This window comes from Salmo salar, chromosome ssa24, assembly GCF_905237065.1.
Source record: "Salmo salar chromosome ssa24, Ssal_v3.1, whole genome shotgun sequence".
Lineage (NCBI taxonomy): Eukaryota > Metazoa > Chordata > Actinopteri > Salmoniformes > Salmonidae > Salmo > Salmo salar.
The window spans coordinates 10,064,995-10,088,653 of record NC_059465.1 but is presented as its reverse complement, the minus strand read 5'-3'; the positions used below and the strand labels follow the sequence as shown (position 1 = coordinate 10,088,653).

General features: G+C 41.1%; 1 protein-coding gene across 1 annotated transcript; it reads left to right on the top strand.

The window, feature by feature from the left end:
* Positions 1–355: 355 nt before the first annotated feature.
* On the top strand, positions 356–22,969 carry LOC106585126 (vacuolar protein sorting-associated protein 37B-like). Its single transcript, XM_014170984.2, has 4 exons — positions 356–890; positions 9,341–9,512; positions 19,402–19,484; positions 19,815–22,969. Exons 1-4 carry the CDS (start codon positions 786–788, stop codon positions 20,283–20,285), a joined length of 831 nt encoding a protein of 276 aa, XP_014026459.1. The 5' UTR covers positions 356–785; the 3' UTR covers positions 20,286–22,969.
* The last annotated feature ends 690 nt before the right edge of the window (positions 22,970–23,659 follow it).

Below are 23,659 nucleotides of genomic sequence, written 5' to 3'. Positions count from 1 at the left end.
CAAATTTATTTATAAAATTCTTTACATCCCTATTAGGGAGCATTTTTCCTTTGCCAAAATAATCCATGCACCTGATTAAACGGCATGATCATTACACAGGTGCACCTTGTGCTGGGGGCAATAAAAGGCCACAAATGTGCAGTTTTGTCACACAACACAATGCCACAGATGTCTCAGGTTTTGAGGGAGTGTGCAGGAATGTCCACCAGAGAAGTTGTCAGAGAATTGAATGTTCATTTCTCAACGATAAGCTGCCGCCAACGTAGTTTTAGAGAATTTGGCAGTACAGCCAACCGGACTAAACCGCAGACCACGTGTAACCACCCCAGCCCAGGACCTCCACATCTGGCTTCTTCACTGGATGAGAATGTGCAGACTATTTATTCTATGCAAATCAATGGGAAGTGCAATGTCTTGAAACTGTATGACACTCATTGCTGAATAGATTAGATTTCATGTGGATGCTGTCCAATACTTGATTTTGCACAAGTAAAAATGAATGTACTGAATTAACTAAGACGTGACTGCAACTAGGCTACTGAAAACATATTGTTTGTTGTTGCCTGTTGGTTTTATCGTAGCAGAGGCCTCTTCGACTGTATTACATTCAGTATGACGTCATATATCCCCACCTCCAATCCTGTGCCAGAGACACACAGCTTCCGGTTACAGTCTCGCTTTTTCAGCCAAGCCGTTTATTCTTCGGAGCGTGTGAGAGTGAAGGTGCTTGCTTCAACGAAGGGGATCTGAGGGGAAGAAAGGGTCTTAAGACAGATGTGACAGAAATGTCTGGTTTTTGGAACAAGTTTAGCTCCTACTCGATGACGCAGCTCAACGAAATGCTTGAAGATGATGACAAACTTAACAAAATTATTCAAGAAATGGAAGAGGTAAGCTACTGTAACAAATTCCCGAATCAGTTGGGTTTACTGCCGCAATGTTTACATTTTTCAAGCCTTTTGTTTTGCCAGCATGCAGGGTAGGTAATTAACGAAGCATTTAGTGAATGTCGTGAATTATGTTACATACTTTCCAATACATCGTTTTTCAACCTTTTAGTGCGTGGACAGATAACGTTACAGTAGACTACCGTCAATGTCAGGTGTTTTTTGTTTGTTTGATAAAAATGTTTACTTTTTGAAGACCTTTAGAATTTTGCTGTCTAACTCGAAGTAGCAAACCTTCCTGGAACTCGAGATGCTTTGCCACATTGTTGCCACAAAAGAAACAAACACTGTTACATTGTCAGCGAGTGACAGCAACATAACAATATTGCTGCAGAGAAAATGTATAGTATCCATGCTTGTCTTGGCAGCAGACTGATCAGCAATATATTTTGGAAGAACCTTACTTGCAGAACACTTCCTCTCTGGGTGTGTCAACGGGTATTATTGTTGGTGACAAAGCAAAAATACAGTATGCCGTAATGCAGTAATGACACGACATACAGTTTAGGAGGTCAGAGGTTCCGTTTATGAAAATTCAATTACAAGACCCAATAGGGCAGGTGTTCATACTTTTATTTTTGTTTAAATTGGCACAATGTCAAGGTCATGTACCTCAGCGCCTGTTTTACAACAAAAAAAAACGTTATCTTGTAGAACCAGCTGCCTTTTTAGTCATAAGGAACCTTGAATGAAGTTTGGTAACGCAACTGGCTATAACAATCATAAAATTGTCAGCTGCTGAATGAACTTTGCTGCCAGCTGTGCCGAGTCAATACTTTCAGTATGGTAGTTTATTTGTTAGATTATCTTTAATATAAACTTCTCCATTGTATATTATTGATGCTTGCTTATTAGGGAAGCAGGTAGCCTAGTGGTTAGAGCGTTGGGCCAGTAACCGAAAGGTTGGTGGATCGAATTCCTGAGCAGACAAGGTAATAATCTGTCGTTCTGCCCCTGAACAAGGCAGTTAACCCACTGTCCCAAGGCCGTCATTGTAAATAAGAATTTGTTCTTAACTGACTTGCCTAGTTAAATAAAACATTCCACAGACTAAGTTCTCAGAGTTCTCCTCCTTGGGAAGGACTTCTGGTAGCACACCTGAGACAAGAACAAGCTGTGAGGGTGAATTTACATAGTTGTTCCTGGACAATTCCATAGATCCATCTGTAGGGGAAAGGAGAATTCTATGTAAGCTGTAAGGTCTTTAACTGACCTTGTAAATTAATAAAGGAAACCAGCTAGCATTGATTTGCATGTGTCTCGATACCAGAGAACTGCTTTTTATAGTCCCAGTTAAGATTTTATTCCTCCCTGTATCTGATTCTAGCTGCCAATGGTTTCGTTTTCTTTTCTAGCTGCCAATGGTTTTGTTTTCCTCACTCTGTGGCAGTGGAGTGGAATGACAAAGGGCTTGATATCACAGCTGATTGCTGTAGGTTACCAGCCATAGATTGTTATTTTTTCCCTCATAAATCTACACACAATAGCCAATAATGACAAAGCGAAAACAGGGTTTTAGAATTTTTTGCAAATGTATTAAGAATAAAAAAAACGGAATCATCTTATTTATGTAAGTATTCAGACTAGGGATGCGCGATATATCGGTGAGCTAAAAATGGCAACATTGGCATCGGCCCGATGTCTAGTTTAACGGCGACGTGCAAAACCGATGTCAAAGCTGATATGCATACGTGTTTAACGTAAGTAGATGACGTAATGACGCCACGAAAAATACATCGCTACACAGAACAAAAGCCGAAAAATACTAAGCCACACTTCCAACAAGTTTAAGTTGAGCAGAAATTTGAGAGGCAAAATCCATTAACGCCAAGATAATGGAATTCATTATGCTACTTGCTATGGGCGTCACGACTGACATTTGGACCAGCGACGTCAGTCCCATGAGCAACTAATCTACTGCTTCTGCAGCAGACGTGATACCCTCTGTCATGGCATTGAAACGCCTGCTCAACAAAACTGCTGACACAGACCGTGGGGTTAAAACTTACAAAAGTACTCGAGGCTGTGAACAATCGATTCGGTGGTATTCTGTATGAGCTTCTTTACTGTGCCGCCACCATGCTCTACATACGTAAATGGGGGACATAATGTACGTAAATGCCAACAAAATAACCTTTTGTTCAGTGTGTGTGTGTAACCTTTATTTAACTAGGTAAGTCAGTTAAGAACAAATTCTTATTTACAAAGATGGCATTTGAACCAGGGACTGTAGTGACGCCTCTTGCACTGAGATGCAGTTCCTTAGAGCGCTGTGTGTGTGTGTGTTAACTATTTAACTGTACTAGAATGCTTAAAAGGCTGCTAAAATAAAAGATAATGGTGCGGGGTTTTCTTTTTGGCAAGGAAAATGTCCGATTTTGGTATTGGCAAAAATGTAATATCGGTGCATCCCTAATTCAGACTCTTTGCTATGAGCCTTGAAATTGGATGTGATTTGTAAAGGCACACACTGGTCTATTTAAGGTTCCACAGTTGACAGTACATGTCAGAGCCAAAACCAAGCCATGAGGTCAAATTAATTGTCTGTAGAGTTCCAAACTGAGCAATTGGGAGAGAAGGGCCTTTGTCAGGGAGGTGACCAAGAACCCGATGGTTACTCTGACAGAGCTCCAGACTTCCTCTGTGGAGATGGGAGTACAGTGAGGGGTAAAAAGTATTTGATCCCCTGCTGATTTTGTACGTTTGCCCACTGACAAAGGATCAGCCTATAATTTTAATGGTAGGTTTATTTGAACAGTGAGAGACAGAATAACAACAAAAATATCTAGAAAAACGCATGTAAAAAATGTTATAAATTGATTTGCATTTTAATGAGGGAAATAAGTATTTGACCCCTCTGCAAAACATGACTTTAGTACTTGGTGGCAAAATCCTTGTTGGCAATCACAGAGGTCAGACGTTTCTTGTAGTTGGCCACCAGGTTTGCACACATCTCAGGAGGGATTTTGTCCCACTCCTCTTTGTAGATCTTCTCCAAGTCATTAAGGTTTCGAGGCTGACGTTTGGCAACTCAAACCTTCAGCTCCCTCCACAGATTTTCTATTGGATTAAGGTCTGGAGACTGGCTAGGCCACTCCAGGACCTTAATGTGCTTCTTCTTGAGCCACTCCTTTGTTGCCTTGGCTGTGTGTTTTGGGTCATTTTCATGCTGGAATACCCATCCACGACCCATTTTCAATGCCCTGGCTGAGGGAAGGATTTTCTCACCCAAGATTTGACAGTACATGGGCCCCATCCATCGTCCCTTTGATGCGGTGAAGTCGTCCTGTCCCCTTAGCAGAAAAACACCCCCAAAGCATAATGTTTCCACCTCCATGTTTGACGGTGGGGATGGTGTTCTTGCGGTTATAGGCAGCATTCCTCCTCTTCCAAACACGGCGTGAATCTTGGTTTCATCAGACCAGAGAATCTTGTTTCTCATGGTCTGAGAGTTCTTTAGGTGCCTTTTTGACAAACTCCAAGTGGGTTAGGAGCACACTCTTAAAGGGAGTGCTCCTAATCTCAGCTTGTTACCTGTAAAAAAGACACCTGTCCACAGAAGCAATCAATCAATCAGATTCCAAACTCTCCACCATGGCCAAGACCAAAGAGCTCTCCAAGGATGTCAGGGACAAGATTGTAGACCTACACAAGGCTGGAATGGGCTACAAGACCATCGCCAAGCAGCTTGGTGAGAAGGTGACAACATTTGGTGCGATTATTCGCAAATGGAAGAAAGCACATATACATGCCCGTCTGAAGTTTGCCAATGAACATCTGAATGACTGAGGACAACTGGGGAAAGTGTTGTGGTCAGATGAGACCAAAATGGAGCTCTTTGGCATCAACTCAACTCGCCGTGTTTGGAGGAGGAGGAATGCTGCCTATGACCCCAAGAACACCATCTCCACCGTCAAACATGGAGGTGGAAACATTATGCTTTGGGGGTGTTTTTCTGCTAAGTGGACAGGACAACTTCACCGCATCAAAGGGATGATGGATGGGGCCCATGTACTGTCAAATCTTGGGTGAGAACATCCTTCCCTCAGCCAGGGCATTGAAAATGAGTCGTGGATGGGTATTCCAGCATGACAATGACCCAAAACACACGGCCAAGGCAACAAAGGCGTGGCTCAAGAAGAAGCACATTATGGTCCTGGAGTGGCCTAGCCAGTCTCCAGGCCTTAATCCCATAGAAAATCTATGCAGAGGGGTGAAATACTTATTTCCCTCATTTTAAATGCAAATCATTTTATAACATTTTTGACATGTGTTTTTCTGGATGTTTTTGTTGTTATTCTGTCTCTCACTGTTCATATAAACCTACCATTACAATTATAGACTGATAATTTCTTTGTAAGTGGGCAAACGTATAAAATCAGCAGGGGATCAAATACTGTACATGTGTGCCAAGCTTGTCGCGTCATACCCAAGAAGACCTGAGACTGTAATCGCTGCTAAAGGTGCTTCAACGATGTACTGAGTAAAGGGTGTGAGTAATTATGTAAATGTTATATTTCCGGGTTTTTTCTTGATACATTTGCAAAAATTTCTAAAACTGTTTTTGCTTTGTCATTATGGGCTATTATGTGTAGATTGAGGGGAGAAAAAAACGATTTAATAAATTTTATAATAAGGGTGTAACGTATCAAAATGTGACAAAAGTCAAGGGTTCTGAATACTTTCCCAAATGCCTTCTGTTTTCCCCGCTGCTCACATGGATTCGTTAGAAGGGAGTGTGACAAAGAAACACACCTTATGACTGAGAGAAATTAATTCTCAACATACTTCCTTCAGACTGGAGTTTAGCATTACCTGATTTGACATGGTATCTTTGTATTATTTATTGAGATGCTTAGTCTTCAGGTTAAAATGACCTAATTTACTTTTAGGAATATTTTAATAGTTGTGTCCTTTTCAACGATTTATGAAAAAAAAAATTGTTTGCACCTCGACTCATGTTGGTTGAGCACCCTCTGCTTCTTTCCTAATTACTTTGAGCAACATATAATTTTAAGGAAAGTTCTTTATTGGTGTGTGCGTTGCTTTTTATAAAGTTCTTCCGAAGAATAATAGCATGTGGAAAATGTCCGCCCCCCCCTGCAATTAACCTTTTTTACGCCTGGTCCCTGTAAGAATATGGTTGATTAGCCCTGACGTACACTATATAATCTGAGCAGGTACAGTAAGTAAGTACACTGTACTGCTTCGGTATGGAAATGCATTGAATGCATACCTGTATATATGGACACTTTTACGCTGCATGCTAGCTAACCAACCACTCTTTTTCACATTTGGAATACACACTCGCACACCTGCTCACTCTTTGTATGCAAATGGAGTTCAATGGGTGTGTGTTCCTATCATCTCAAATAACCAGAACAATGTCACTGCCTCTCGCTGGAATCACATGAAACTCTTCTCTATGGCCAACCTTGGTTAATATCATAGCTACATACTGACAGTTCATATTTGTCTGTCAGTCCTGGCATGTGTGTGCCGTGCCAGGAGATATAAACCCCTTGTCCCAAGTTAACAGCAGTGCGTTATCATTTTGCTGCACTCTCTAATGGCATGTTTGGATTGTGTGCCTGCGTGCGTGAATGTACATGGCAGTCGGGGACAAACAGGAGCTATAGCTGCCAGACTGGTCTTGGTTAGTGCAGTTGCTGGGCCTGATCAATCTTCAACTCAACACAGCCAGGTAAGAATACCATATCAAGCAACTAGTTCCTTTTCAGCAAATGTAACAGGGAGTATTTCAACACTGGGTGGCGGTTGACCTAGTTCTCCATCACCACATGATGTGCCCGCTGATTAACTTTGTTTTGACATTTCACATGTGGAGTGAATTTGAGATTAAGCTGACTTTGTACAGTCTTTCAGCCCCTCTGTGAATTCCTTCCATGATCAGTCAGTAGGCAAATCCTCCCTCTCAGTAGAGCGCTGTAGAGAGATGTATTGTCACTTTGAAGTGATTGTGGTTCAAAAAGGAAATGGAAGGAAGGAAAATAACATAACCGCAGGTATGAGCCAGTGTCACTTATTTGGGAATCTGTGATTTGCAGATATGTAGCTAGACCTACACCAGGCCTGACATTGAGACATGTAGTCCTCTATATCTTGCTCCCTGTTTGGCAGAGCTCTAGAATAGAATCATCTCATGGACTGAGCTCCAGAGGAGGCGCTGAATGAAAACCCTCTGTTTGGGTGTGATGCTGGCTGCTGATGCGGCCTCTGGCGCTCTGAGCTGTGGTCCTGTATTCATAGTGCTGATCTAGGATTAAGTCCTCCCTGGCCATGCTGTCTTATTTCATAATAACGTCATTGTGTTAAATGGAGGGGTGTGAAGAAAAAATGAATTTATTGAACACAGGATGTTTGTTGTGACGATTTTGGTGTTCCTTCTGGTATTCTTCCCTCATATACTGTCACTGTGAACAGAGAAAGTGGAGAGTTTTTCTGAAAGCATTTCCTTCCCCCGCAAAATGTGTTTGGTTGGACAGAATAAGCCAGCCGTTATGGATGCTATTTAAGGGCCTACTTTTTTCGGTGCACGGTGTTGGAGTGGCTAATTGAGACGTGGTTCTGTTCTTCGGAAGTTAGTTGTATGGCTTTGTTTGGTCAGCTCAGGATGTGGCGGAAGCAGAAAAGCACAGTGGTAATAAGTGTATTTAGCCTCTGGCCTTGTCTGAAATGTTGTTTTCTCTCTGTCACCCTCCAACCCACAGCCCAGCGGCCAAAGCCCACACAGCTGTCTGGTTTCTGTCTTTCTGTTACAAGATATTCCGTTTTGGAAGTAGTGTTCTACATAGTAGGTTAGTTTATGTCTTTTCAGAGCTGGGTCACATGATTCTATTCACGCCCAAGCCACTTGCTATTTCTGTCCTTGGAGAAAATGTAGCTTGATGCGACTGTGAATTTGAGTCATGTGGGAAAAGATCTTGAATAGTTAGTCATCAGCCACTGTTTAGGTTCTTGGCTCAAATTAAACTCCATATTCATATTTTCTTCACTTGACTAATTTGAGTTTATTTTTTTTGACATAATCCACATGCCGTGGACGTGTTGTGAGAAGTCACACAGCGGATTCTAGCTTTGAGTGTTGACAGGACAGGCATAAGATCTGATCCCTACCCATCCTGGTGTTGCCTTACATTGTGTTTGTGTATCTGCATGTTTTACCATGTGTGTCTTTTATAATGTGTCATACAATGTGTCTTAAAATGGAACTGACAGTGTTTTAACTACCTTGCAGATATGAAACACAGGCAATCAGTCAAATGTCAAATTCCCAAATATCAAATTCCCAGTTTATGCTACAAAACCAACTATATACGAGGTTTTAAAAATAGGTTCTATTTGACTCAAAATTCCATGATGTAGAGTAAGGCATTTTTGGCAGAATAGATGGATAGAGTTCAATGCATGATTAATATAATTCGCTAATACATTATTTGGAAGTCCAAAAAAATATTGCTATCAGATTGTAAATCACAGCTGACCTGGTACATTGTTTGCTGCCTCCACCCATTCAGGATGCATGGTTTGTTTCAATGAAATATTTTGGACAAAAACTGTCAAATGTAACCAAGGCTGGGAATGTCAATACAATCAAACAGCAAGGGCAGTGACCACAAGTCAATCATATCATGGTCAATAGGTTAACGTATCTATTCATTTAGGTCTTTATTTAGCAAGCTTGATTAAAACACGAAGCTTTAGCTAGCTAGCTAATGGGAGGTTGTCAGCTTTTTCCCCCTCATCGTTTTTTGGTGGCTACAGCTAGAGATTCAGGTGTCATTTGGTTAGCTAGCAAGAAATGGGAATCACTTTGCTAGCTAGCTATGCTGAACTTGAACAACTATTATCCACAGTTAGCATGCATATCTCTTAGTTGTCAATCAAATGTATTTGGCATTGATCAAATGGGCAGGCAGGCAATTCCCATTCAGTTGTCACTGCCTGTAAACACATAGTCCAGTTCAAAGTGAATGATAGCAGGCCTGTGTGGCAACTAGCTTATTTGCATATATGCCTACTGTAGCTCTGATTGGATATGGTGCACCGGTCTGTGTAGGATCCGGTCCTGGACAAGACTAACAGTTTTTATTAGGTTTTATTTACTGCAGTGTCTATTAATTGTCCGAACGCATGGCCACTTTCCCACAATATTGCTGTAGAATTTTACAAATGCCTTACACTGTCATTACCAAACGTTCTGTGAATGTTTGAAAACGTGAACATGAAGATATCTAAGTGCTCGCTTGTCAGAAAGGAGTCATATTCTTCCTGGGGGTGTACTGTATCTGAGCAGATTTCTATAAGATTTCATGTTGCTTATTAAACACTGTCAGTTTCACTTCGTGTGTGGGTCTTAATGTGTGTTGTAGATGCAGGAGGTGCAGCAGATCAAGGAGATGATCCTGGCCAGTAACCGGAGCCTGGCAGAGCAGAATCTTCAACTGCAGCCCAGCCTGGAACACCAGAAGAGCCAGCTCACCAAATGCTACGGCTCACTACAGGAGAGCTTTGAGGCCTACCAGGTCCACAAGTCCAAACTAGGTAACACATGTTCACTTGTCTGCAGAATTTGAGTACATTTCATTATACATTGAGTGTAGAAAACTGTAAGAACACCTGCTCTTTCCATGACATAGACTAACTAGGGGTGGGGGTGCGCAACTCCATAAGAGAAGTACCAAAACCTCAACTTTAGTTTAATCTGTCCACAGAATATTTTGCCAGTAGCGCTGTGGAACATCCAGATGCTCTTTTGCGAACTTCAGACGTGCAGCAATGTTTTATTTGGACAGCAGTGGCTTCTTCCGTGGTGTCCTCCCATGAACACCATTCTTGTTTAGTGTTTTACGTATCATAGACTGTTAGCTAAAGACTTACAGAAATCTCTGGAACATGCTGACACTCTAGGATTCTTCTTAGCCTCATTGAGCTGTGCTGTGCTCTTGCAGTCCTTTGCAGGATGGCTACTCCTAGGGAGAGTAGCAAGAGTGCTGAGCTTTCTCCATTTATAAACAATTTGTCTTACTTTTGTAACCCTTTCCAGATTTTTGCAAGTCAACAATTCTTAATCTTGGTTCTTCTGAGATCTCTTTTGTTCGAGGCATGGTTCACATCACGCATTGCTTCTTGTGAATAGCAAACTCAAATTTTGTGAGGGTTTTTTATAAGGCAGGGCAGCTCTAACCAAAATCTCCAATCTCGTCTCAATGATTGTACTCCAGGTTAGCTGACTCCTATTAGCTTTTCGAGAAGTCATTAGCCTAGGGGTTCACATACTTTTTCCAACCTACACTGTGAATGTTTAAATGATGTATACAATATAGACAAGAAAAATCCAATTTGTGTGTTAGTTTAAGCACACTGTGTCTGTTGTGACTTAAATGAAGGTCAGATCTAATTTTATGACCAATTTCATGCAGAAATCCAGATAATTCCAAAGGGTTCACATACTTTTTCTTGCCACTGTAGCTACACATCACTCAGAGTGTTGTCTGCTGATTGAATACCCATTTATGAATTCTCACCCGAGTAGAGAAGTGCAACTGAACATTTTTCTGATGCTGAGAAGAATTACAATAAGAAGCGTTTTAGGTCTGAGTTTACAAAACGCAGCATGATATTTATGCGTTTTATTTTTTATTTTTTCCTGCTCGGAAAACTAAATTATTCGTTAACGCGACCCCTAAGTTTAACTTGCTACTTATCTAAGTGACTGACCGAATAAATAAGGTAATGGGGCATCATAACGTGTTAGCTTTCTGCAGTGTTTGAGAAGTCAAAGCCCTTTTGGATGAGTAATTTTTGTTCTCACCCATCTACACACAATACTCCATAATGACAAATTGAAAACATGTTTATTGAAATGTTTGCAATTTATTGAAAATGAAATACAGAAATATCTAATTTATATACAGTAAGTATTCACACCCCTGAGTCGATACTTTGTAGAAGCAACTTTGGCAGCGATTATACGCTACCTTTCAAAAGTTTGGGGTCACCTTAGAAATGTCCTTGTTTTTGAAGTGAAAATCAAAACATTTTTGATCATTAAAATTACATCAAATTGATCAGAAATACAGTGTAGACATTGTTCATGTTGTAAATGACTATTGTAGCTGGAAACGACAGATAAGGGAAAAAAGTAATATCTATATAGGCGTACAGAGGCCCGTTATCAGCAACCATCACTCCTGTGTTCCAATGGCGTGTTGTTAGCTAATCCAAGTTTATCATTTTTAAAAAGGCTAATTGATCATTAGAGAACCCTCTTGCAATTATGTTGTGGGTTCGATTACAGGCTCAAAATGTCCAGAAATAAAGACAAAGTCTATTCTTCTGAATGAAGGGAAGTGGATGGACACCCCCTTCAACATGCATGCTATAAACAGACCAAACTCATCTTGTCTCTCTTATCTTTAGTTGATGTGAATGTGTTTTACTCAATCATTTCGATCAATGTTGAGCTCACCCGTGATATAATTAATTATAAATAGTAATTGCTATTAGCTCATTCATATTGTAGTTTCTGTCAGCCGAGAGTTATAAAAATATGACCACTTGTGTTATGTCAATCTTTCCTCAGTTAGCGCTAGGATAATTGTAGCCTACATTTTTTTCCCCAGTTTGGATGATTGTGTTATGCTGTAGCTACTTCTGTGAATGTCTGAGCATTGCATCAAAAATAAACTTCTCACATTCTGGACAAAACTTTCTTAGGACTGTGTTTGTGCAAAATGTTTCTGAATAAACAGTGTGGCCAGCTCAAATGCTGGTTGTTGCATGATTCGAAACTGGATGTTCTAAATAAGCATTCTAATCACACCGGTTTGATCGTACGCTACAGGGACCACTGTAGAATGATCACACCCGTGTGTTGGTACATGTGAAAAGGTTAGTCACTATTGGCTTTATGGTAAAATCCCTGAGCAGTTTCCTTCCTCCACGGCAACTGAGTTAGGAAGGATGACTATCTTTGTAGTGACGGGATTTTGATACACCATCCAAAGTCAAATTAATAACTTTACCGTGCTCGAAGGGATATTCAATGTCAGATTTTTTTTTTTTTTTATTGTACATTTTTTTTAAATAGTTTACCCATTCCAATAGGTGGCCTTGTTTTGTGATGCATTGGAAAATCTCCCTGGTCTTTGTGGTTGAATCTGGGTTTGAAACTCACTGCTCGATTGAGGGACCTTTTAAAAATATCTGTATTTGTGGGGTACAGAGATGAGGTAGTTATTCAAAAGTCATGCTAAACGTTATTGCACAGAGTGAGTCCATGCAACTTATTATGTGACTTGTTAAGCAAGTTTTTACTCCCGAACTTATTTAGCTTTGCCATAACAAAGGGGTTGAATACTTTTTGACTCAAGACATTTTCATAGTGGAATTTTGTATTAGTTAATTCCACTTTGACATTATGGGGTATTGTGTGTATGTAGGCCAGTGACATTTTTTTTCATCAATTATAAATCCAGGCCATAAGACAACAAAATTAGCAAAAAGTCAAGGGGTGTGAATAATTTCTGAGCACACTGTAAGTTTAACTTTATAAGCTGGATTGCCTGTCTATGCAACTTGTTTATTTTAATTTGTGCTCGTTAGCTAAATATGCTATCAGCCTCCATGGAAATGTGCTATTACTTGTGCTAAATTTGTTAGCATTCTAGTAATAGATGCCTAATTGGCATATTTTGCGGGGGGTTATGGTGCCCCCTTGTGTAATAAGCTGGTAATAACGTAAATCATGGATGAGAGAAGGACGATATGAAAATCTGTATATTGTCCAACCCTATTAATTGTGATGGCTTAATGGTTTGAAAAGGTTACATGCCTATTATCTGGATTGGCAAATCAGTTGACAACTCACTTTTGAACATTGTTTACTGTCATGGATATTTTGAGGCGGTAGTTACAATGTTTTTCTCTTGTTTGTTCTTCCATTGACACGCAGACCTGACCAGTTTCTCCATTAACTGATTTTTTTTATTTATTTTATTTTTCCCCCCCATTAGAAGGTGCCCGGGGCCAAATAGTGGCCCTAGAGCATTTGTCATTTTCCTTCCCACCGCTGATCTCTGCCAGTATTGAGCAGAATACAGCAATGACTTAGATCCCAGCTATACTGCAGTAGGAGACAGGTAGAGAGTACTGTATACACCCATACTGGCACACCTTAACAGCACTTTGTGTGGAGTGAGTAATAAGTTGAGTGCTGATACCTATGACCTGGTATGACGCAACGGTTGCCAGTGAAGCCACTCTGAACAGCATGCCAACATTTCATTACTTACTTTGTTCTAGTGGGTGTAGTTTAGCACTCACTGATGAAGTTGGTTTAACCTTGTATTCTCCTGTAGTCAAAGGAGCAGTGATTTGGAACTCCCCAGGGCATGTACACTGCCATTTTCCATCTTGTAGTTGAACAGACTTTCTGTCTCTCTCTGCCTCCTGTTGTACACAGAAGATGGTATTATGCTTTTATATTCCCATGCTCTGTTTGTGTGGCCGTTAGGCTATTTCATGGAATGGAGTAAACAAATAAAATGCGACAGACAGCGCCTGGCCTCCTGCCATTCGTTTGTTGAATGCGAGCAGGCTTTTGTCAAATGTAGATTTCCCTGTGTGCTGGCTGTCCTAGCAGCAGATGCCTGGGAAGGACAGAGCAGAACAGCACTACTGCGTCCCAAATGGCAGCCTATTTCCTATGTAGTGAACTATATATAGGAAATAGGGTGTGTCATTTGGGACGCATCCCACAGCAAAAAATAATCATGGTCTCCAAGCACAATCAACCCAGTATTGTTTGATTTGTGTGTTTCCTTTTGTATACAGTGACTCCCCCACCGATCCTTCAAGGCAATGCCAAAGGGGGTTCTTCAGAAGAGACTCCTACTCTGGCAGTGAGTGTGAGCCAGGATGACAGGACAGAATCTGCTCCCCTACCCCTTATTACAGCAGTCCACAGTGAGCCATTGTGCTGCTGGGCATGTGAGAGCCAAACGGTGCTAGAGGGAAAGAGGGAGGTAGGGATAGAGAGGGGGAAAGGGCGAGGGAGAGAGGCCAAAAACTCTCCCTCAGACTATCAGTGGAGACTGGCCTGTATCCATTACTAAATGGCAGTCTCATGATCCCTGGGTCCAAGGTGTGTGTGTGTGTGTGTTCCTCGCTGGTCTTTCAGAGGTAGAGAATCATTCCATTGTGTGGAGGAGTGCTGATACTCCTGTGAGTGTCATTTTGCTGGCGCCTTTGCTGGAGCCATAGTGGGTGGAGAGACACTTGCAGTGCCAGAAGAGGAGCTTCAATCATCCTGACACCTCAGAATCAACTTTATTTGCCAAGTACATTTACACATACTCAGAATTTTACTTGGAGATATGGTGCTAGTGATAGACAACATTTAGAGTTCTCTCACGTCACCCCGCTCCTCCGCTCTCTCCACTGGCTTCCAGTTGAAGCTCGCATCCGCTACAAGACCATGGTGCTTGCCTACGGAGCCGTGAGGGGAACGGCACCTCCGTACCTTCAGGCTCTGATCAGTCCCTACACCCAAACGAGGGCTCTGCGCTCATCCACCGCTGGCCTGCTGGCCCCCCTACCTCTGAGGAAGCACAGTTCCCGCTCAGCCCAGTCAAAACTGTTCGCTGCTCTGGCACCCCTATGGTGGAACAAGCTCCCTCACGACACCAGGACAGCGGAGTCAATCACCACCTTCCGGAGACACCTGAAACCCCACCTCTTTAAGGAATACCTAGGATAGGATAAAGTAATCCTTCTAAACCCCCCCCCCCCAAAAGATTTAGATGCACTATTGTAAAGTGGCTGTTCCACTGGATATCATAAGGTGAATGCACCAATTTGTAAGTCGCTCTGGATAAGAGCGTCTGCTAAATGACTTAAATGTAAAACTGTAAATGTAGAGACAGAATAGACAGTGGAGTTTAAGCAAATTTTGCATACATTATATACAACTACGTAGAGTGAGCATAGAGCTATAAGAGAATGAACAGATATCCAAATATACAGTGGGTATACGATTGATACACAGTACCGTAATTTCTGGACTATTAAGCGCACCTGAATAAAAAATTTGTATTTTTATTTTGAACATAAATAAGCCGTACATGTCTATAAGCCACAGGTGCCTACCGATAAATTGAAACAAATTAACTTTACACAGGCTTTAACGAAACACGGCTTGTAACAAAAATAAATAGGCTGTAATGAAACACGGCTTGTAACAAAAAATAAAAAATTAGCAGTAAGCTTTAGTTGTCTTTTTGCACTGAGTCAATTCCTCACGCTGCTGTTTCCAACGTCTTATCATCGACTCATTAAGACCAAGCTCCCGTGCAGCAGCTCTATTTCCTTTTCCAACAGCCAGATCAATCGCCTTCAACTTGAAAGCTGCATCATATGCATTTCTCCGTGTCTTTGCCATGATGAGGGTGACAAAATGACTACCGTAATCAGAATAATGGGAAGTATGAGAGCGCTCGATTTAATCTAAACAGTAAACAAAAAAGTTTGACCTTAACCCGTTTCGGAAATTTCATTGGTCTAATGAAAGCTTCATGCCGCCAAAAAACTGAGCATGTCACAGAATGTTTTTTTGGAGAAAAAAAATTGAAAGCGGGAAAAATCCATATTAACCATTGTTTAAGCCGTGAGGTTCAAAGCTGGGAAAAAAGTTGCAGCTTATAGTCTGGAATTTACGGTATATTGGATGTACAGATTTACAGTATCAATATATTGTATCTAAATGCAGAGAGAAACAAAATGCAAACGCAGTGTACACCAATGTGGTAACTATGCTTCTCAAAGCTCTGATGCTGCTGATGGTCATTATTAGCCTACCAAACTTGCTAACTGTCTGGTACTCAACACTCCATTGTCCCTCTAATCACTCTGATATCAATGCAAATGTAATCGAATAAACTTAATGAGAGCCCATGGGGCTTACGTTGCGCAACATTTCTATAGGCTATGCAATTGTGTGAGAAAATTGTTTTGATGGCCTCTATTAAAAAGAGAGGATCCCATCAGCTTTCTAGGCCTACTATATTTATTTATTTATCAACTTTCCTAATATTAAGCACATTGCTTTGCTTTACAACAGGAATATAGCTTACCTGGCTGGCATGAAAATGAACCACGGGAAAAGCGTACTCCATTCGCTATTTAAGTATAGATAGCATGTTTTTTTTTCTCCCCATGCCACTGTTCCAAGACAGTTGCATGATAATAGTTAATTCTAAATCAAAACTAATTTCACACATATATATTATTTAGTATATGTTAAGACGACATTAAATTAAGAATAGTATGATGGGTGACTATTAGCCTATCGCTTGTGAATGATGGATGTATTATCACCCGTGAATGATGCCCAGCTTGTGCAGTAAAGCAAGAAACAGCACATGCCTTATTAAAATAATAATTTTGTACTTTCTTCAAATCATAGTCACACACCTCTGTAGCCTAGCTCATGGGTCTATATGTTTTGATAAGGTTTGTATCACAACTAAAGTGGCCAAATAACCTCTTAAAATTTAAGCACATTAATCCACTTTATAACCAGTTTAAAACCGAACTGGCGTACCTAGGCTGCGCGTGAGTTTAAAGTTTGTGGAAGAACATTTTCACACAAAAAATGCACCTTTATAATAAAGCATTACATGCATAATCGCATTTGCCGTCACTTTCAAGAACGTTTTACCTCTAATTGATTGCAGTTTGTAACATTTGTGCTTGTAGCCTACTGCCGTGTGCGCATTGCTGCGCTTATAATGTGAAGAAATAAACTATTAGGCTATCAACATTTTTAAGCCAAACGTTCTGATCTGTTGCATCAGCCTCTTTGCTTTGAAAAGGTTTTTTGATGCAAGTGGTTGTATTTATTTGGGATCTATCACATCCCACAACTGTCCCAGAGTATGTTTGGAATATGTATTTATTGCACAGAAGGACAAGTTGACCAATAGTACAAAAATTCACCTATTCTATGGGGGATAGTAGATTGACATAGGCTAGTGCTTTTACTGTTCGTTAGGCCTACTCATCTTGTAGGCTGACAAAGTAGGCTAAATGTGGACATCTGCAATATGCGCCTTGCAATTCGGTAAGGGGGACGTGCGCATTTGTGTCTTAATTCACTTGTAGCATACTTAGCTGAAATGCCTGTGAGAAGGACCGGATCACGTGATGGGCATTTGCTAATAAGAATTGAGATATCTGAGAGCGCTTCGGAGCACGGCAGCCGGGAGAAAGGAATTATAACTGTTAGTGGGCACAACGGCCACTTTGGCCGCAAAAGGCATAGATTTTTTTTGCGGGCATTACGGCCACACAACCGCTGGGAAATTCAAGTCCTGGTGAGGATATTATCAAGTGCTTGTCAAATTGTGAATGAGAGACAAATCAGAGATCATGCCTTTTCATGCAACTTTTTTCAAATCATCATTAGATTTCCCATCATGCAACCTTAGAATGTATTAAAAATCTAAACATATAGCCCAGCATTTTGTATCACCACTGAAGTTGCATAAATAACTCAAAATTAAGCATATAGGAGGACCAGTTTCTTTGTTAACCGCTCAACACAGAATAGACGTATGTGTGCACTTCCTTTGAAATCGTTTGGAGAAAATATCCTTTGTATTTTATTAAGCTATGTTCAATTGTATTCTTCATATTATAAAATAATAACAAGTAATGCCACGGAATTCTAAGCAAATCTTGTCTGCTAAATGAACTCATGTAGCCCACAGCCATATTTCATAGCTATATCAGGGCCTAACATAAGGACAACTCATAGTATGCTAGTCTGTTATTCTGAAATAGACATTTTCTTCATATCATGTTTCTTTAGACCTGTCTAAAATGTATTTATTGTGATGACTATATTCAATTGATTTATTATACTTTTTTTTTCATGAACGCCACAGCAATGTTCGCTCTAATAATCCATTAATGGCTATTTGCATATAGGTCTACTGCAGCTCTGATTTGTTTATGGCGCACCGGTCTGTGTAGATTACGGGCCTGAGTTGTGCCTGGGGTGGGAGTTTCAGCGATGACCTTTCAGCGGAGGCCCCGGTGCACAACTGAGCAAGAGGACAAGTACATTAGTGTCTAGTTTGAGAAACAGACGCCTCACAAGACCTCAACTGGCAGCTTCATTAAATAGTATCCGCAAAACACAAGTATGCTGGCCTTCTAGGCAGAGTTGCAAAGAAAAGTCATATCTCAGACTGTCCTTGTGAGGCGTCTGTTTCTCAAGGGAGTAGTACCAGATCTTCAGTTTCTTGGCAATTTATCGCATGGAATAGCCTTCATTTCTCAGAACAAGAATAGACTGACGAGTTTCAGAAGAAAGTTCTTTGTTTCTGACCATTTTGAGCCTGTAATTGAACCCACAAATGCTGATGCTCCAGATACTCTACTAGTCTAACGAAGGCCAGTTTTATTGCGTCTTTAATCAGAACAACATTTTTCAGCTGTGCTAACATAATTGCAGAAGGGTTTACTAATGATCAATTAGCCTTTTAAAATTATAAACTTGGATTAGCTAACACAACATGCCCATTGGAACACAGGAGTGATGGTTGCTGATAATGGGCCTCTGTAGATATTTCATTTTAAAAAATCAGCTGTTTCCAGCTACAATAGTCATTTACAACATTAACAATGTCTACACTGTGTTTCTGATCAATTTGATGTTATTTTAATGGATGAAAAATGTACTTTTCTTTCAAAAACATGGACATTTCTAAGTGACCCCAAACTTTTGAAGGGTAGTGTGTGTGCTGTGACCTGATTGCTTTGGTGTCAGGCCCTGCATGTAAACCCAGCAGCTCCAGCTGGTGTTAGTTAACTTTGTCAGCAGACCGACTCCACACAGGAATTCGAACCAGGCTGGCTTCTTGCGCGGCTTCCTTGGAGACTCCCTGACTGTGTCCCAGATGCCACTCTATTCCCTATACAGTGCACTACTTTCGAACAAGACCCACATACACGCAAAGGGGGGGCTCTCACGGGCTGGGAGGAGGAGTTGTGGTTGTTGGCCTCAGTGTAGAGGGAGTAGGCTGCCATTTCAGATGCAGGCTCCAGTCTTTGTTTACCACTCATTGTGAAAGACAGTCTCTTTGCTCAGATGTTCTGTCCTTGGCTTGGGTGTCAGAGGAGGTTGTTGTAGACAATGAGTGACTGATGGAGATTTAGCTGTGTGTGTGCGCGCGCGTTTTCTCTCACTGGTTGACTACTCCCTCATTCTTCTGTAGCAGTCATCATGTGATTTAGTGTCATGTTATTAAGGCCTGCTAATTATTTTCATCAGTACATTTTCAACTGTCTTGCGACTGTTTGAGAGGATGAATTATAGTTGCGTTCATAAACAAAATGCTAACTTTTCTTTCTCTTCTGCTCACAGACCACACCTCTGGGAACAGTTCATTGGACACATTGCTAGCTCTACTGCAGGCAGAGGGAGCCAAGATTGAAGAGGAGACTGAGGTAAGCAGCATGAAAATATCTCTCTCACACACACTCACACTCACACACAGTGTCCTGCCTTCCCTGTTTTTTTTATTTACACTTTGGCCCAGGGGGACTACTATGGCTTATTAATCTAACTCTATGGTCCCTTCTGTTACAAGTAAGGTGGACACCTCTCAGCTTTTTTTTTATAGTTCTGTTACTGTCCAATCCTTACATCTTTTCATCATATTTGTATTTATTTTTATAAACAAGTGTTAAAAAAAGGGGGAAAAAGGCATTTGCATGGAATATCCAGAATGTGCTTTATTTTAACGTTTTAAACTGTTCCTGCTTCTTCCTAAACAGAACATGGCCGACTCCTTCTTGGACGGCGACGTCACCCTGGATACCTTCATAGACTCGTACCAGAGCAAGAGGAAGCTGGCCCACCTGAGGAGGGTGAAGATTGACAAGCTGCAGGAGATGGTGCTGAAGGGCCATAGGCTGCCCCAGGTGCCAGTCTCTTGCTCCCATCCCCAGGAGGTCTCAGCCAGGCCAGCCCCCCTCTATACAGAGGCAAACAACCACTCCCCTGTGCCCCAGCCCAGGAGAGCCCCTCCTCCCCCTCCAGCCCAACAACCCCCAGGTGTAGCCCCCCAGCCTGCTGTCTTGTCCTATCCTGCCATCCCATACCCCCCTATCCCCCCCAGGGCAGCCCACCTTTTGCCCAGTGTCAACCCGGAGCACCAGCACCACTTCATGTCTCAGTGCCCCCCTGTCCTTCCTCAAAGGCCTCCCCCTAGCATGGCCCCACAGTCTGGCTTCATGATTCAGTAGTGAAGGGGGTACAGTACATGCAGTGGACATGCACTGCAGTCTTGCTGGAACTATCTTCTGTCAGGCTGTGAGCCTCTGAATATGGCACAATGTAATGCAAAGGGGGTCGACTAACTTAGATTGAAGGCTGGTCTGGGCATGTTCAACTGAAAAACAGAATCGAGTTTGAATTTGCACTCTTCTCACCAGAATCAGCACTCCATTGCTACAACACCCCAGAAATGACTTGACTGACTAGTGCTTGCATCTGAAAAGTTAAATCTCTCAGCGGCAGGGCTTTAGATGTAGTCTAAAGTGAAATTAATGTCAATTTATGGTTAGCTGGCCTCATAAAACTGTGCTGGCCATGACCCCAGTCAGATGAGGCCTATTTTTTTCAGCACTTTATGCCCCTCAGGTGTTTCTTCAGTCCTCCCTCTTCCTCCTCTTCTTGCCTGTTACAGTGAAGGTGCCTCTCATCATCTGTCATCTGTGGTGTCTAAAGCAAATGGGGACTAGAGCCATTCATTGTTTCTCATTTGATCTACAGTGTCATTTGAATTTGTTGTTTTTATATTGTGTAACCAGAGACTTCCCAGAAGACGATGGTAAATCATATGCAAAATGAATGTCGGACAGACATTTTGAAAGAACTAATTTGTGAGGCGTGTGCATCTCTTCTCCAGCATGGACAGTTGTCAAAAAAGTGTGTGGATCTCATGTCCAATCCAATATGGAGGACAGTGGAATTGGTCTCTGTCGCTCAGGGCAGACATGTGCAAACATGCACATAGTAGGGGTGGGTGGGGGTTGATGTCACAAACACTCTGAAACCTTGGCCTCTTGGTCTTGCCTGCGAAGGATCAGTCATTGCCATATAATCAATTTACCTTAAGTGTTGTTTTAGTCAATAATATAATAAGCATACTTGATGCGCAACAGTTTTGGAAAATTATTTTTTTGTCCTTCCATATATCACTCCTTTAATCATTGAATGCTGTTTTCTCTTGGGTACGTTATAAAGCTGATTATCGTCATTGCTGTTGAAACAAGATTAGTCTATTTAAGTTCATTCGGTGATATAACCATATACAGTCCATATCAAATCAAGTATATACTGCAACTAAGCCAGTCATCCACTGTTGTGTGAACAGTAATACCCTCTGTAATTGAAGGTAATTATCACATTGACTGAACAACAAAGACACTGTTATCTTAAAGAGATTATCCGGTGCTTTTATATACTTAGCCAGTAGATCTGAAAGTAGTGCTCATGAGCCAAAAGTGGTCTGCGAAAATGGCGTACTATGTCACATATGTGCACCACGTCATTGCTCTGCTGTGTATGCATCTTGCTAGCTGTCTTTCAAATGGTGAGTGGCTTAAGCTCATTGGCTAGAACTCCAAATTGCTAGGGGGCTGGTCCAGATATAGGGAAAATGTTGCACAGCTTCCAGAAAAACATTCTCTTTCAAACTAGGGATTTTGTGGCTAATTGAAGTAAGACAGTAATTCTGCTCATAGATTATGAATGTATGAACTACACATTGACACGTCAATTCCAAAGCCATTTATTGAGAAACCATTGTGTAAAATTACTATTTTCATACTTTCCTGCATCCATTTGTCAGGTTTATACCCATGTTATGGCAGTAGTTTGAGGTGTGCACATTTTTATGTTTGATCCATATTGATGAAAAATCCAAAATAATACAGTACCCATCTAAAATGTTTCTTGCACCATTTTTATTACAAGTACTAATCCTAAAGAAGTCACATCTTAAGTGTTTGGTTACCTTGGTCTAAATGCTGCAGTTGTGCACTGTTCGAGCCACTGAGAGCCTACACTGAACTGGACTGATATGGAGGATTACACGGCTTGACTGCTCTTCTGGTCTGGATCACCTTAGCCACTATAAAAGCACCATCATCAAAGTCTACTTCCCCAGGCTGTTATCATTTGCTGTCTGCAACTGATGTGATGGTGGTGCATGCCTGGGGGCAGGAAAGGCTTGAGTCTGTCTGTCTGCCAGGCTTCTTCTCTCCTAACTGGTGCTATGGGGCCGGTGCAGTTTTCTTCTGAACATGTGCCAGAGATATGTCCTTGGGGTGTGTGCCTAATGCTTGTGGTACTCCTACAGCTTATTTGTACCATCAATACGAACTGTGGTTTGCCTGCCCTGAGGTCGGTGACCACCATTTATGTTCTTATGCATATCGGTGGTTCGCCAAGACAACAGGGCTCCTATATTTTTAAATGTATCTTAATATCAAACAGAAATGCATCTTTCTGAGAAATTGGCCAAATCGGCGCAATAACAGTTTGCCGTAAGTTAGGTTGAAGAAAAAGCCATATTTATTTTTCAAATGCAAGAAATGTTATGTATTGTATACCAATTGTTTTGATATACTTTAGCCTACCAGCATTTCAAAATGAAACTAATGATACACTATTAATCATTGTGTGCATGTGTTTATTTGTTTGATTCATTTCAAAGTTTTTCTGCTGTAGCAGTTTGTTTATAACTGGCATAATTTGGCTGTTTGGGCTGCTTTAAAATACAGATTGATTTTCAATACTCATGTTCATACATGTTCATTGTAATGTTGTAGGTATTTTGGCTTATGAAGATTGTAGAGGTGGTTGATAGAATTACGAAACAATTTTTAAGGGCGGACGGTGAATAAAGAGATGTTTTTTTGTATTGATGTTGTCTTTTGAGTTGCCTCACACCAAATCACAGAGCTTGATCTCTGGCGTCAGTTGGCCATTTCAAGTTAATTTAGAATATTAAGGCATATTCCTACATTTTAAGTACAAATTGGGGGGGGGGTGTATACTCAGTGTACGTTTTGAATTTTCAAACTAGTTTTAATTGGGAAAGCAGATGGTGTTTATCAAAATAAATCACTTTGCATGTGAAAACACAGAATCCTACTCATTACTCCACGTTCTTAACCTGTTTCACTTTTGTTTTGAGACGACTTCGCTGTCGAACAGAACGCGGCAAGGGGAGGCAGCCTGCTTCCAAAACGAATGCAATCACTTTTCACACGGTACAAACTACGCCCACCTGGGCCAGATTAATCGAATCCCCTCATTGAATGCAACTTCACAACAAAATACATTGTCACATTTATCTTGATTATGTTAAATGTTATTATAATTAACATTGCAGTTCACTGAGGAAGGTTTTTTTTTTTTTTTCAATTAATCCAAATTACAATACAGGTGCCAGCCTTGACGGTAAAAGCACGCTCTGCGGGGTAAATTGAAACAAGACCGCCATCTAGTGTTGATTTACTGACATTGCTAGTTCTACTTTTGCGGCAAAGGCTAGGGGTTAGTATGATCAGTGGTGTAAAGTACTTAAGTAAAAATACTTTATAAAGAA